Source organism: Brienomyrus brachyistius, chromosome 8 (genome assembly GCF_023856365.1).
Source record: "Brienomyrus brachyistius isolate T26 chromosome 8, BBRACH_0.4, whole genome shotgun sequence".
Taxonomy (NCBI): Eukaryota; Metazoa; Chordata; class Actinopteri; order Osteoglossiformes; family Mormyridae; genus Brienomyrus; species Brienomyrus brachyistius.
The window spans coordinates 11,115,093-11,130,744 of record NC_064540.1 but is presented as its reverse complement, the minus strand read 5'-3'; the positions used below and the strand labels follow the sequence as shown (position 1 = coordinate 11,130,744).

General features: G+C 40.0%; 1 protein-coding gene across 1 annotated transcript in view; it reads right to left on the bottom strand.

Annotated features, from left to right (window-relative positions):
* The window catches only part of LOC125747061 (cadherin-22-like), a 214,818-nt gene that overhangs the window by 74,532 nt on the left and 124,634 nt on the right, over positions 1-15,652 (bottom strand). Inside the window, exons 4-6 of the mRNA XM_049021785.1 lie at positions 4,294-4,413; positions 2,530-2,697; positions 125-312 (exon numbers count right to left, since the gene is read on the bottom strand). Of these exons, the coding sequence (XP_048877742.1) occupies positions 125-312; positions 2,530-2,697; positions 4,294-4,413 (476 nt within the window). The remainder of the gene's footprint in view (positions 1-124; positions 313-2,529; positions 2,698-4,293; positions 4,414-15,652) is intronic.

Genomic DNA, 15,652 nt, shown 5'->3' with positions numbered 1-15,652 from the left:
GCTCCAGACACTGGCTGACTCTGCTCTCCGATTCTCACTTGCATGTCACGTTGAACAAAAGTTCCTGCTGAATAAACAAAGGTAATGTGCTTGTAAAGAATTACAGCTGCTTTTGCATGCACACCTTCTGGATGGTGATGACCGCTTCCTGCGTCTCCCCATCTGTAGACACTCGGAAGAGCTCGCCTCCGTCCTCAGCCCTGATCAGGTAGCTCATGTCTGTGTTCTCTCCCATGTCGGCGTCAGTGGCCATCACTCTTCCCACTGCTGTCCCAACAGCTGCACCCTCAGAGACGGAGAACTGGTACATCTCTGATAAAGAAGGGGGTAGAAGGAGATAGAGTGCAAAGGTGACAACACAATCCTCAAGAGCTAAAAGCCGGGTAGTTCAGAGAAATACAGCAAAAGTGAACTATTCGCCTAGCCCACAAGAATAATAAGTAATACTTACTTATAGCCCTTACTTACAAAAACAACAATGGCACTCCAGTGGCTCAGTCTGTGGTGTAGTTGTCTCCAGAATTGGGGGTTCTAGTCTAGGGGAGGGGAATCTGATACATGGAGGGCCAGTGCGGGTTAGGGTATTTGGGATGACCTCTCATTCAGCCAATAACAGTGGGTCCCCAAGGCTACAGTTAAGAACCACTGGTTTTTTATAGGCTGATTGAGAGGTCATCCCAAACACCTGCACCCACATCGGTCCTCCGTGGATCTGGTTCCCCACACCTGTTCTAACCCCCCCACCCCCCATTCCTTATGTGCAGCTTGCAGGTCAGTGTGGGGTTTTTTTGGTGGCTGTGGCCTCCTTCCACAGTTCCAAGTCCCGCAGTTAGGCTATTTGGAGTTTCTAAATCATCATAATGTGTGTGTGTCTTGTGGTGGGCTAAACACCTAGGGTACATCCTCGCCTAGGGCACTATACTGCCTGAGACAGGCCACACATAGTCTCATCCATGGTGACTGGCTAAGATATGGATAGATGTTTAAGTGCAACAATAATTAAACATGATATTAATTCAAAATTTATTTTTAAAAAATCATATGATAATTGTACACCTATGCAGACAGAATCCATCCATTTTCTGTATCCACTTGCCCTATTTAGGGTCGCAGGGATCTGGAGCTCATCCTGGAAGCAATAGGCACAGAGGCAAGGAATAACCCAGGATGGGGTGTCAACCAATCACAGGGCTCACTCAGGCACCATTCACGAATATGAACAATTTGGTAACCACAGTTAACCTCAGCATGTTTTTGCATTGTGGGGGGAAACTAGAGTACCCAGAGGAAAACCCACAATAACAGAAAGGATACATGCAAACTCCACACACATGTAGAGATGGGGCAGAGACCAGAATCCCAGTTTCTATTTAACTTATCGAAGACATAAAAATACATTGACAGATGAAACACGGAAGTCAAGTTACCTTTCAGTCCTGTGACATGTATTCATTTTACAAATAAACAAATACAAAACTTAATAAACAAACAGTAATATAACAATGATTTCCTCTAAGAAACATACAGAAAGCTTTTTGTTTTGCCCACAGCCTTGGTAACTTTTGATAGTTTTGGCCAAGTTCATTATGTTTGGAGTATATTGCTTACTTTTATGTTCTAAATGGTACACTTTTCCTAAGAGCAGACTATGCTTCATTAAAATGCAATGAAAAAAGCTACACATCACATTCAGCTTCTAAACGAATAAACCTCAGCAGCAGCAATTGTAGGCCCAAAATAAAGTTTAATTGTTTTCGTTAACAAGTAATATTTGCTTCCTGACCTATTGAAAAATGGTCAGCCTCTGTCGTCTGTTGTAATTCCAGTTAAACAGATAAAATAATATTGAAAACAGTGAACAAATCAAAACTAAATGAGTCAGTGTGTGCTAAGTATCGTTCTTTCAAGAGAGGGGAGGGATGGAGAACTGCAAAGCACAAGGAGTAAGAAGTGATCTGGGACAGTGCTGTGATAACAGTGTCCCTACTGTAATAAAAGTAATGCTGTTCTGCGCATAAGGGAACAAGGGCAAGGGAAGACAAATGTGTCATGAGATCTCTTGAGAAAATCACAAATGTCCAGGCTTTTATTTTCTGGCTACTGGGTAAACAAATGTATTCTCTCTAGCGATCTCTGATACCTGCGTCGGATAGAAAGCACTTTCTCTTTCCTCAAAATGACACAATTATTAAGAACTGCTCCATTTTGATTCAATAGATCTCAATAATATTCCAATCTAGACGTCCCTGAGTGCCCATAAGATCAATATAAAGATCTATATTCTTTATTGTTCTTTCTTTCATACAGATGTGACAGAAGTGAAATAGCATTGGCCAGGTCACCTTCATTAAATTTACACATACACACAATAACATGCACAGGTATTTTTATGCAAGAATGAGTTATCAAACATAAGACCTATGAACCAAATAGTGGGTTATCAGTCTTCCAAAAGTGCATTTAAGCCGTCATAAACACATAAGCTTTCAGGTGATCTAACTTTTTTCACTCACATTCAGAAGCACTTACTCTGAGGGAAACGTGGTGGGTTGTCATTCACATCTGTTATCACTATGGTCACCGTAGTCGATCCAGAGAGCCCGCCCATTTGGCCTGCCATGTCGGTCGCCTTGACGACCAGCTCGTAGCGGTCCTGCGTCTCTCTATCCAGATCGGCCACCGCTGTCCGAATGACTCCTAGCAGAGACAGGTGAACAGTAAACATCATGTGAACAGCGCAAAATTACATAAATACATGTGTGCACTATCACTCATCCCTACTTCAGCTCCTTAAGTATTCCATTAGGCTATTTCGGCATCATTTTGTAATTTGCGGATTTAAGAGCCGTAGTGTTTTTGAGCTCTGAAGAAAATTAAGAACATTAAAATCCTGGAAAAAACAAAACCATGCCAATAGTTATAATTCAGGGAACAGGGGCTTAGAAAGATGCCAATCAAATGCTGCAGCAGTAGCTCAATTTTTAAATTATATTTTGTTAACAGTGTAATTTTCAGTTTAAAAAAATCTTGTACAAGATGCTGATTATCTTATAAACTGATGACAGCCTCTTAAAAAAGCAAAACGAAAAATCACAGAAAATGCTATAACAATAGCACATGTTTTATTCAGTTAATGGGCAATTTTCACTAACAATAAAGTCTCATTAAGAAGTAGCATCAAGAAAAGCGATATACATATGCAAAAAATGCTGATGTCTGCCAGACATGAATAGGTGTTGCTGGATTTAGATCTTATATCCAGTCCCAGATACTCCCATTGTAAAAGAGAAAGCAGAGTATAGCTGTGTTAATACACTGCTGATGATGGACATGAATTCATACTGCTGGTATACTGTATGCGCATCACTAGAAAGACATATATCCTTGTGGAAAAAAGATTTTAAAAAAAGACCTTTGTGATGAAACCATCAGTTTGGATTCTTTGTAAGTCATGTGATTCTTTGCACATTCAGACTTAAAAATGTCATGGCAGCAAATACTTTATTGCATTTACAAAGGTGGTGATGAAACTATAGTTCTCCAGTCAGATAGTAACAGAATTATCAAGCTCCACGAATTCAATTCTACCTATGTCTGCTCTGTAGCTAGTTCTCTTTTTGTAAGCATGCTGTATGGTCCCAGAGGAACATCTCTGGCAAATATCGGCAGAAACCTCTAAAGATCAGAATGTAGAGGTTTAAGCGTGAGATCTCAGAAAGAAAGAAATATCACTATTACTACACCAGGAGCCAATATTCTCATCAGTCATATAATTACATAATCAAGATGCATTTATAGGTGAGCTGAGCATTACAGCATTGCATGCACATATTTTGTATGCACATATAATTATACTGCATGCATTTGCCCTTTAAGCGGGTGAAGTTGCATGGGGGCAGTGAATCTCGGATGTACACACAGCCCCATTCTGTTAACCCTTTTCCCTATTTACCGATGACTGCCTGCAATAGAGAGAAGTAGAGAACCGGGCCAGACAGACCCACAGGTCCCCAGTGTGGTGTTAGTGGGCTGGGCATGCCATTCATCATCCAGGACGCAGAATAAACCAAACCAAAATTGGGGGGAGGAGGGATTATTAAGTTCAGTGATTTTCCTGTGAGGTGTTTTTTTTTATCATTTCAGTAATTCATATACAAATAATGTGAATATTTATAACATACTGGAAAGCAGTACCTAAGAAACTTCTATAACTCATACATAAACAAAGACAACAATACCGCCCAGGTAGGGCAGCCTTCCGGCGTGTGGTCAGGCACGTGGCACTGGGCTTACCAGTCTGGCTGTCCACGGTGAAGTACTTCTCCCCCTCAAGCACACTGTACACCACCCGGGCACTGCTGCCGTACGTGGGGTCATCCGCGTCCGAAGCCGTCACCTTCATCACTGACGTACCTGTGAGGTAGCTATCATCAACCCTACTGCACCTCACACAGCACCACCTAAGGTTACAGTGGTCGGTCAAAGTCACACATATATTAAAATACATGAATGAACTTTACATTACATCACGGTTATTCTATGTGTGTGTGTGTGTGTGTGTGTGTGCGCGCCCGTGTGTATGTATGTATATATTTCTATGTATGTATGTATACATGAGGGGAAAAGGAAACACAGCCAATAAAGATCATTAATGAAAACTCTAAAGAACGAAATAATTTTCCTTTTACCATACGTATTTAGGATGTTTAGGTTTAGATTGCAACCCGAATTTTAATCTCGATGTGACTCCACAGTTGACGCCAATGAACATTAATGGATAAAAATCCTCAGGGGGAACCAGCATTTAACTGCATAAAACTTTCTCTGAAGAAGAAAGCGGAGAGACCTTGTTCGTAGCTTGGAAATGTACGGCCGACGGCGCTCAAGGGCAGCGAGACCGCCTCTTTCCCTGTGACGCAATCGGTAATGGCTGACAGCTGGCCGTGTCCGCGAAAGGTCACAGCTGCAGCCCTTCCAGAGACCTGTCATGCTCCTGTCCGGCGACATAATAGCAGCCAGGTAATTACGCTAATTAGAGGGATGTGTCAGAGAGCTGTTTGTTTCCTGTCACAGCGTCGCGGGTCTCGAGGGTGCGGGGGCGGCCGGAATCATCCTTAAACCGATCGAAGCATCATCTCCAGCTTCCGTGATGAGACACTGTCTGCTTGTCTTTCCTTCTGCCCCTAAATAAATTCTACAGCCTTCCTCCATCGGCATAGGCTACATCCTTTATGTCCTGCTTGGATCTGTGGCCGTTTTTTAAACTGCTTTTGCATATATTTACGTAACATTTGCAGGCATGTCGTTCATCTCGCGCAAACATAAATCCGGACCCTGTGTCATCAATAACGAAATAGCAGAACTTCGTCGCTGCATTTGGTTGGACAGTAATTTCTGTTTTCTGTGACTTATTTTCTGTGTCCCCAGGCAATCCTATTTGACTGTTTGAAATATGTGAATGCCCTCCCCCAAAAAAAGTAGGGATCTTAAATCCTTTACAAGCTAGTTAGACCAATTAAAACATATCAGTTAGAGGGGTGGTAAAGAATGTTTGGTGGTGTGTTTATAAAAAAGAAATAGATAATCATTAACATGAATTATTCTCCTGGAGAATATTTGTTTTCGTGTAACATTTTAGGTTACAACACATATAAATTCAATTTAGAATTTCTCGTGTGCATTTATGGATCAACTTAAAACTGCTTATAAAGAATCAAACACAGACTTTTTCCCCCTCAAAAATAAAAGTATGAAATGTGAATGTCATGTGTCCTTGCGTCCAGTCTGCCCCTTTTGAATTCTCTGTTAAAAATATTTTCTCTCTCTCTTTTTTAAGGTTACTGCAACGTTTATGATCATTTGTTCAAAAGAAGAAAAAAATCAATTCCACCAAATACACTAGAGCCAGAAAAAGTGGAAAAGGCAAACCACCAACACACACAAAGGAAAGGAATTTAGCATCAGACTAAGCAAAAGATAAAGGCTGGCAGCTCTCAGAAACAAATAGTGAGATGTGTGGTTGCTGAACAGGATAAACTTAGAAACAATTTGAGTAATTCAATGCATTGCCGTTTCAATGTTTTGAGCAATTTGTGATTTCATTTATCATATTTTTTTTTCAAATTGATAGTATATGGGAAGGTTCCACACACCTCAGAAAACTGGAGTAAGTGGGTCTTCAGCTAATCGTGTTGAAGTTTGAGCTGGCTGATGCAGGCAGTTATGTGGAGAAGCATTCGATTCAACGCAGCTTAACACATTTGAAATTCATTTGCAGGCTTTCAGGAGAATAGTTAAGTTACAAGACTTTGGGGTATCAGCAACTTCAGGAAGTCCGTGCACAGTTAAGTACACTACGGGGGGGGCACATGCATCCCGTCTTGTGGAGGTCAGTGACCTTTCCACGGGAATCTTTAGAGAGCTGACTTCCACAATGTTAAATGTAGTAAGAATGTGAAGGGGAATAGAAAACACATTCTGTGACCCTAAGGCTTTTTTCCAAGCTTTGATGTTCTCCCCTACTGCTGTACATACAAACTTCCAAATAAACTGAATATTTATATACAAAAATTTCTGATGGATATTAAAATGACTCAAAGCACAAACTTAGGATATGATTTTAAAAATTTCTCAGTGACAACTTCAGGTACTTTTTTAAACATGATTCAGAGAGAATATGTTTTGCATATTGATTTTGTAATTCAAACAGGAGATAAGATTAATAGCTTTACCCAGTTTTTTTTTTTTGTTTTTTTTTTTTTGCAACCTCCCTCTAATTTAAGGGCACCAGGTGGAATACAGGATGAGTCCTGGGATTTTGACCAAATTGGGGTTGTTGCATGTCTCAGAATGCACCATGCTATTCCAGTCTACAGCTTAACCTGAATTTCTTTGGTAAAAATATTCAACTATTTTTAATTGGATAAAACAGAAAAATTGCAAGACATATACAGTAAGTTGTTATTTTTAAAGCATAAATGGGGCTATAAACTAATTACATCCACAGCTAATATCATTTATGTAAGTGTTTCTCAACCTAGTCCTCGGGGACCGTCAAACAGTCCAGGTTTTTGCTCCTCGCCAGCTCGACCTGTCTGGGGGTCCCTGAGGACCGGTGTGAAAAAGACTGACTTATACAACTTGATAAATTGGTAGGTGAGGGGTATATTTGCCAAATGAAAAGAAATACTGATTGGTAATATTTTAAAATATGTCAGTTATTTCAGTCTTTAAGTTTGTGTCTTTACGTCTCATTGTACTGTACTGCATTCCATAGCCCTTTTTACCTTTAATGACAAATGCTAAAAGACCACTAAGCATTATTCATCTCTAAATGTGTCACTGAGTCTTCAAGGCCAGTTCAAGACTGGCCCATTACACATTAAAAATGGGACACATCATCTATTTTATTATTATTATTATTATTAAATGGGACGGTTGTTCATTCTGCACAGCTACTGGTAAGAGGAAAATCATTACTTTTTATGGAATTACCTCCTTATCTTAATTTTCCCTTGGTAATACTGTAATCTTAGCTGTTTTGAGTTGACTGAGTATGCATTGGGTGAAAGCCCTATATAAATGCAAATGCTTTTTATTGTGTTCATATTAAAAACTTCAGCCCTTCATAAAATGTGGCCTCAAGTTTCATACAAAGTCATTAGTTAGTTAAACAAAAATACCTTAATTAGAAACACAGCAATATTCAGTATATTTGTCGTTTATGTTTCTGGATTGCTTAAAACATCAAAACAAATTTTATTTATTTACTCTTTTTTTATCAGTTCTGCAACTTGGGTGAAAAGGAGAAAACTGCAATTTTCAATTTAGTCAGGATCCTTTATACAGCACTGAAGTGAATAAAGTAGAGTGAGGAAGTGAACAAAAATGACATAATATTTGTTGAAGAACTGGTTAGTGTTTAACTGCATATTGGTAACTCTATAAATATTACTTGTACATTCAGACTTAAAATTTCTACATTTTTGTGCTCTTGCCAATATAAATTCCCTCCTGATAACCCTAAATTCTGTTACGTTTCAGCAGAAATACTCTTATATCAGTTTGACATTAATGTATAGGTATTCCCATCTTAATATTTTCTAATATTCTACAGATTATTCAATGGTGAAACTGCTACTCCCATAGTAAATAGCATGTAAGAAACTTCGTTCATTTGGACAATCAGTCTTACGAAGCTACTTCCGCTAGCCTGCAGAAATTCCATTGATACTGATCAATACAACCGGAGCTGTTCCGTTGTTAACGCAGCATATCGCATGCTCTTTCTTCTGATTCCTTAATTTGTGCAGCACACTCTGATAGAGGAGTTCCTAATTAGGCAGGCTTCTACTGCTGTGAGATCAGTCACCCAGCAATCACCAAATGGTGATTGTGCATAAGAGCCCCTGTAAAGCACAGATTTACCATAAATGAATGCAGCCTTAAATATGTCATGCACATATGATACAAAAAGGTTGGATTTAAATGGGAAAAGCAGGTGGGTGCATGTTTACTCATTTAACCAGAATAAATAAGAGATTCTATTTCATTACAAAAAAAGTATGTATGAACTTTTATAAGCTAATAATGGAAGTGAAACTGGTGTATGTTCATTTACTCTTATCTTTCTTTCTTCTTATTATTATTATTATCATAAGTAGTGGTAGTATAAATAATAATAATGATAATTATCATTACATATAATTTTCCAGTTGCTGTGATTGGAGCTGCTGACTCGTGCGTCTCCTGTTGCAGTGCGTTTGAACATTGTTCTTTACCTGAGCTTCACTAAAGGGATTCGGCAGCATAAATGAGTTACATGTGGTATGACCCTGTGCCTCAGATGGTGCTGTCATTCCCTCACACCTCCAGGGCTGGGGTCTGCATCCCCCCCTGTGTGATGTTTGTGGAGATCACAGGTTCCCCTCCGAGCTGTGCGACTATCCTCCCGGTACTCTGGCTTTCTCCCAGTTAGTAATTGGTGTCTCTGAATTGGCCGTGCTGTGGAGTTGTGCGTGCATGGTCTGCAAGGGACTGGTATTATGCCGAGGGTGCACCCTGTGCTGTGCACACCCCCCCCCCCCCCCACACACACACCCACCACCGAAACCCTGTCCAGGATTAGCACCAACTGAAAACGGTAGGAGTATTTCAATCATCAACCTTTGGAATACACTGTATCCCTGGCTAGGTACTTCTTACAGTTAGAGCAGATATTACAAAAGGAAAGAGCACACACCTCTGCTGTCTGATGTAACAACACAGCATGAGAGGAAAAAACATAAAGGGGACTGCAGAGATTAACAGGGATGCAGGCTGCTTAGCAGGAAACACACTGCCACCCCATCCCGGCCAGCATCTCCTCTTTCCATTACGGCTCGTTATTTACAGTAGCTATACTAAGCTGCCGAAGTGAATTAGAGGTCCTGCCATTGATTGACATATCAGAATGCATTCATCATTGGTTGTGGGAGTCATCGCAGATTAGTAGCCACAGCCACTGTCATGTAAAACACATTAAAATAATCCCAGTGGAGAAAATCTGAGTACCATGTGAATACCCAGACAGGAATAAATAACGTAAATGATAAATAATATTCAAGTGACCTGGGTACCTAAAGTGTTATATGTGATTGTAGAAGAAATTAATGAATTATTACCAGCATTGATATCCTATCCATCCATGTTCTATAACTGCTCATCCTATTCAAAGATGTGGGGGGTCCATGGCCTGTGGGCACAACCCAGGATGGGGCACTGATCCATTGCAGGGCATATTCACACTTACAGACAGTTTGGGGGGCGGCTGGGAGAATGGAGTACCCTGAGGAAACCCCATAGCACAGGTAGAACATGCCAACTCCACCCATATGGAGCCATGACTGAGACTTGAACCCTGTTCATGGAGGTACGAGACAAACATGCGAACCACGGCACCACCATGCCCCCCCTTAGTATTGATGTATATAATCAGTATATGCCACTGATTACTCAGCATATAATTGTAACAAACCTGCAGCCTTTCCCAAGTTTGAATCAATCATCATCCCATCCATCTTCTGACCATTTATCCTGGACAGGGTCACAGGGGCTGCAGTTTATCCTAAGCATTACAGGGCATCATGGAGAGAATGCCAGTCCATCACAGGGCACACACACAGACATCACATACTACTGGCAAATTACAGGCAGCAATTAGCCTTATTGCATATGTTTGAACTACATGGTTAAATTTAGCTTTAATCAGCTGCTGATTTTCACTGTGTAGTTAGCTAATCTCATACAGAAAATGAACACGTCATCAAGTTACGAAGCAGTTAGCCCAGGCCTCAGGGAACGATGCTGTTTACCAGAGCAGCTCAGCCACAGATATGCTAGAAAGCTCCCTACCGACATAATCTGCACATTTGCTCTGAAGGAGATGCACCAGCGGATTTGACCCTGACATCATTAGAGATTTTATGGGATGCATCGAGCCAGAGTTCAGCCTACAATAATGCATAAAAGTATCGCTATCGCCTTCATAAACAGAATTAAAGAAATTAAAATGAAACCCACTTCCATTCAAAGCAATACATATTTTTGTTCTTTAACCAAAGGCTCTCAGTCAAGGGAGAAAACAGTGGCCCAAGAAGACTAAAAATGAAAACTCATCCTTATTTTATAAAGCAAACTCACTGAGTAGATTTGACAAAACAAATTTATTCAGGACTGGTCAATCCTACAGCTGACATACAGTAAGCGACTGCCTATGGTGCGGACTTGCCAGCCGATTTCACAAAGTATTCAAACCCTCTGCATGTAACAAAAAAGAGGGAAACTAAACAGTCACACCTACTAACAAGACAATGGTGCAGTATTCTTGTAAAAACAGTGACCTATTACATCAGTTCTGATTTCATTTAATTTTCAGAAATATCTGTACTATTGCATAACTCCCAGTCACAGACATTAACCAATGATTAGACAAGGACTCACATTTGTATAGATAAAAGTCTGAAGATGGCAGTTTAAACGGTGATTGAAATATGGCCGCTGAAGGGAAGGGTACAGAATCCATAATCGGTATTGTCTAATTATTAGGCTTACCACACTCGTTTCTGTGGAAGTGAAGGCGAAAGCCGGGGAGGGGGTAAAGCATTTGCCCCCCATCAGAATATTGATTTATGTGTGATTTGGTTTAATGACCTCCGGGCTGCCTGCTCAAGCGGCTTCCAGCGGTATGCTGTACTCGGAGGGAGATAGCTCAATTACTGCAGCAGGATCTCTGGGAGTCTGGCACATCCAGGGAGCCAGACTGACAGCTATTTAAGAGGCGCCTTTGTATAAGAAGATTTGTGTTCAACTCTGCAGCGAAGGCATCTTCTACATGCCCCTCCCTCCACACTCAATCACAGCAACAGAACCAAGCGCTTCCCACCTTAATCTCTATGTGTTATGGATCATTTAGAAAAGACATAAAATCCAAGGCGTTCTCACTTTAAAAGTTATTTCTTCGCCGGTTGCGATCTTATTCATCTTTAATTTTCTGGTGTGCTATAAAAGTTAATGGCGTGCTTAGTAAAACTTTGAACAAGCTGCAACAAGGATTTCTGAGCGAACATTTTTTTTCATCTCTCTTCGCAAATATTTAAACGCGCCTCTCTTTTTCTAATCAAGATATTTTAAATATTTACTTGCACTTTTCGTTGTTTGCTCGTTTCGCCCGTGAGATGCTGCCTGGAAAGATCTGGAGCGAGCCGTGTCTTTTTGTCATTTACGTGTGCTGTCGGGGACCGTCGAATGCATCGTTACAACGGGAGACCCAAACACATTAAATATGGTCTCGGATATCTAAACAACAAACTGCAAATAAATACAAAATGGCACACAACAGAGAGGTCTGTGAACTAGCACTAATGCAAAACTTTGTTTGCATTAAATTGTTTGAGAAATTTGACTGCTACTGCAATATTGTCACAAAAACTGACGAACTCCTGTCAAGGGTGTCACTACAAAAATAGGTTACAAGGATATAAATATCAAAATTCAGTGCAAATCAGCCAACTTCATATGCACAAATAAGGAATATATGGTTGTGATAGCAAGTGGAGCCCACTTTGCGTAACAATAAGCTTTATAAATTATTTAACAATATGTGCGGTTATATAACTTATCAAAATGCTAAAATATCCTCTGCACTTAAGCGAACTCTAGGTATGTTAAGGATGGTTTAATGACAGATGCTGGCACACTGGCCCAGTGATTGTGCCCAGTTACGCACTGGCATCCCGATCAGGGTGTTCCTCGCCTTGCGCCCTTCGTTTCTCTGGGTGGGCTGCAAGCACAGCTCGTAGTGGTGCAGCCGGTGTGGTCTCCCTGGAGACCTCTCATGTACCTATCTCTTACCTTAAGCATATAGTTGTATCCTTTCATTCCCTTAGTAGTGAAAGGAAAACCATAACATTATGAAAAGTAACATTTAATGACCTTTTCCGTCTTTATGTGAAGACTTTTTGGTTTCCCATTGTTGGAGGGGAAGTCGATGCTGATGTGTATGTAATTAATATTTTCTGTAATTTTATAAATTGCGGTACCTTGCTTGGTATCAGTTAGATTTAAATTTCAGATATAGATGTAAATTTACCTATGGATAACACTGTCACTTATAGATCAAACAGAAAACTTGACATTATCTTTTGAATAAAAGCATTTACATAATTTATATTAGTTCTACAAGGGAAACAGGAAAGTATGTGGGGTGATAAATTTATTTATTTGTACTTGCAATGGAAGCTTCCAGAACTTCAGACATGGTAAACAAACAGAAGTCCTAAATATTTAAACTACTACAATGGTTAAAGAGATGGGTTTTGATATTAAATATTAAACGCCCATCTTTCACTAACTCCTCAAAAATAAGTTAGTACCTAAAACAACCTTCTCGCATCTACAAGTATAAAGACAATTTTAGCTATAAATCAGTAAATGGCAAACAGTACCTGACTGATGAAACCAGAGACATTTGCTGAGCAGTGCTTTATCCTGGCAGTGACAGTGATATGCAAACTGACCCCTATGACCTGTAGTTATACTTATATGCATAATAAAAGAATAGGCAAAGACAGACAGACAGATAGATAGATAGATTAATCTATCTATCTAACATGTTTGCCATTATCTATTTGTTTCTTCATATTTTAAGATGTAAAAATCTTGGTTTGTCATCAAGATTTTATTAATTCCGCACAGATCATTTTTGTATATAAGCCTCATCATTTAGACAACTGAAAATAGCTGAAGTGTTGTTAAAATTTACAATGGAAGGCTTTAATGGTCGCGATCCTGGCCTTTCCATACAGTTACCGTAAGATGTGCTCTCAGCAGTGCTGCAAACAGCCATATGACACAGGAATGCAGGATGGGATGAAGATTTATTTAGGTACAAGTGGGCAGGAAAGACAAAAGACAGCCATTTCACCTCCAGAAAAACAAACTAATAAATAGGCACCAGTTCTTGGGAAGGGCTACAGCTGAGTGTAGAATTTGCCATCAAGATCATATAGCACATATTACATATGAGGCTCAATATGGCCATATAATTCAAACTGATCAATCCTTATCTTTCTGTTTAATGGGAAAGCAGTCTCAAAAACCCCTGTACGATGTAACTATGGTGAAACTCAGAAATGATTCCAAATGCAGCAGCAGTTACATCAACGCGCTCTTCCTGCATTTGCTTGAAAGATAACCACCAATGGTGTGTAGTTCTGCCAGTCAGGCCTCTGTGCCACTGATCCAGAGACTTTTGGTTCAAATTCTGGAGGCAGCGGTGTGAAGTCAGTGTAGCGTACTCAAACACTGCCCTCGACTCAAAAGTACTAGGCACATTCTCTTGATTCTCACTTGTATGTTGCAATGAACCAAAGTCTCTGTTAAATTAATGAACTAAACTTATTCAATAGGATTGTTTGGCAGGTATGAATTTAATATTTACAAATTGCATTAAATATCTTTCAATGTGAAAAAGCCAGGGAGCGGGTGACCTTCAAACAGAATCTGTGAGCCAGCTCTGTCTTCCAATTTGCTTCTTCTAGTGAGTCAAAAATCCCCTAATATATGTGCCCTTGGCCTTACCTAATAAACTATTTAATGACTGAAGAAACTATGCGAATGAGGCTCCATGTTACACTGCCATTGGGTTTTACTGCATGACTCTACGTTATAAAGATCTTTGTTTGTCTCACTGGGAACTTTCAGGAAATCTTCTAGCATGGAACGATGTAAGAACTCTGATCAGAAACAGATGATACAGACACGGTGTTCTCCTTGCGAAGATTCAGTGTAAATCCAAAACACAAACATTATCCACATTTAACTAAACGTGCACCATGTGAAATACTGAGTGAGAGAGGCGACATTCAAAGTAATCCCCATGTTTATCATGAAGACCTCTACAGCCGCTTCTCACAACCAATGCTGGCATATTTCCTCTGAAGCCCATGCCAGGCAACATATTCAAAGCCATAATATAAAAAAGTACTGTAACTCATCTCTGTCAACAGTTTGCCTCAAAGGCTTCACCCGCCTCATAGCGATAACAAAAGCCGAGAGCGTGTGATCGGGCTGGGCTTCCCAGGCTCGCCGCTGACAAGGCTGTTATGAAGGCCCTTCCTCCCCTACATGTACTAAACGGATCTAGCAGCTGCCACTGCCTGCCAGGCCAGAGCCTCCCTTCAAACAGAGGAGCCAGTCCTCTGAGGAAGACCTGCCTTCCGTGGCACTTTAAACTAACCATTCTAAATTTCACCGAACACCATGCAAAACAGAGCGGTGAAAAAATGGCACTCAGAAAACGAGAAAAGGGCATGGGAAGATTAAAAGGAATAATTGAAGAGCCAATTTCCATAACTCAACAAGTCCATTTTGTTGTTTTTGAAATGGACGCAAATGACCTAAAGTCAGGTTTCCTGGCATACTGTATGTTTGGAACTTTTGGAACCAAAACTTAACCAAAACGTCGTAATGTAATCCAACAAAAAATCTCGTGGACCGAGTAAGTTCGGCAAATTTTTTGTTAGGAAACCATGCCTAAGATGGAGTAATGTTTGATCAACCCAGTAACCAGAGACTGCTGGTTCAAATTCTGGAGGCAGCTGTGTGAAGTCACCCTTAAGTCCTTAAACATGGCCCTCAACTCCAAATCTCAAGGGACACTGTCTTGATTCTCATTTATATGTTGCTATGAACCAAAATCTGTTGAATTAATAAACTCATTTAGTCCAATTGTTTGGCAAGTAAGAATTTCAGATTTACATATTCTATTAAATATCTTTTAAAGTGAAAAAGCCAGGGAGCAGGTGACCTTCAAACAGAATCTGTGAGCCAGCTCTGTCTTCCAATTTGCTTCTACTAGTAATCAAAAATCCCCTAATATACTGTGTGTCTTTGGTCGCACAAAAGAGTTTTGGCCAACAAGCACGTTAGCCGTATGTTATCATTAAGGTAGTGGATAGGCGCAATGGCTAATAATAAAATAATATAGTTAATGTGGGAACAATGCAAAAACATAAAACAAAAATGTTTCCTGTAAAATCCTGTAAAATGTGGTAAACACCCAGTCATAGTTAAAAAAAGAAACCCATTGTATATATCTTTGAAAAATACCGTG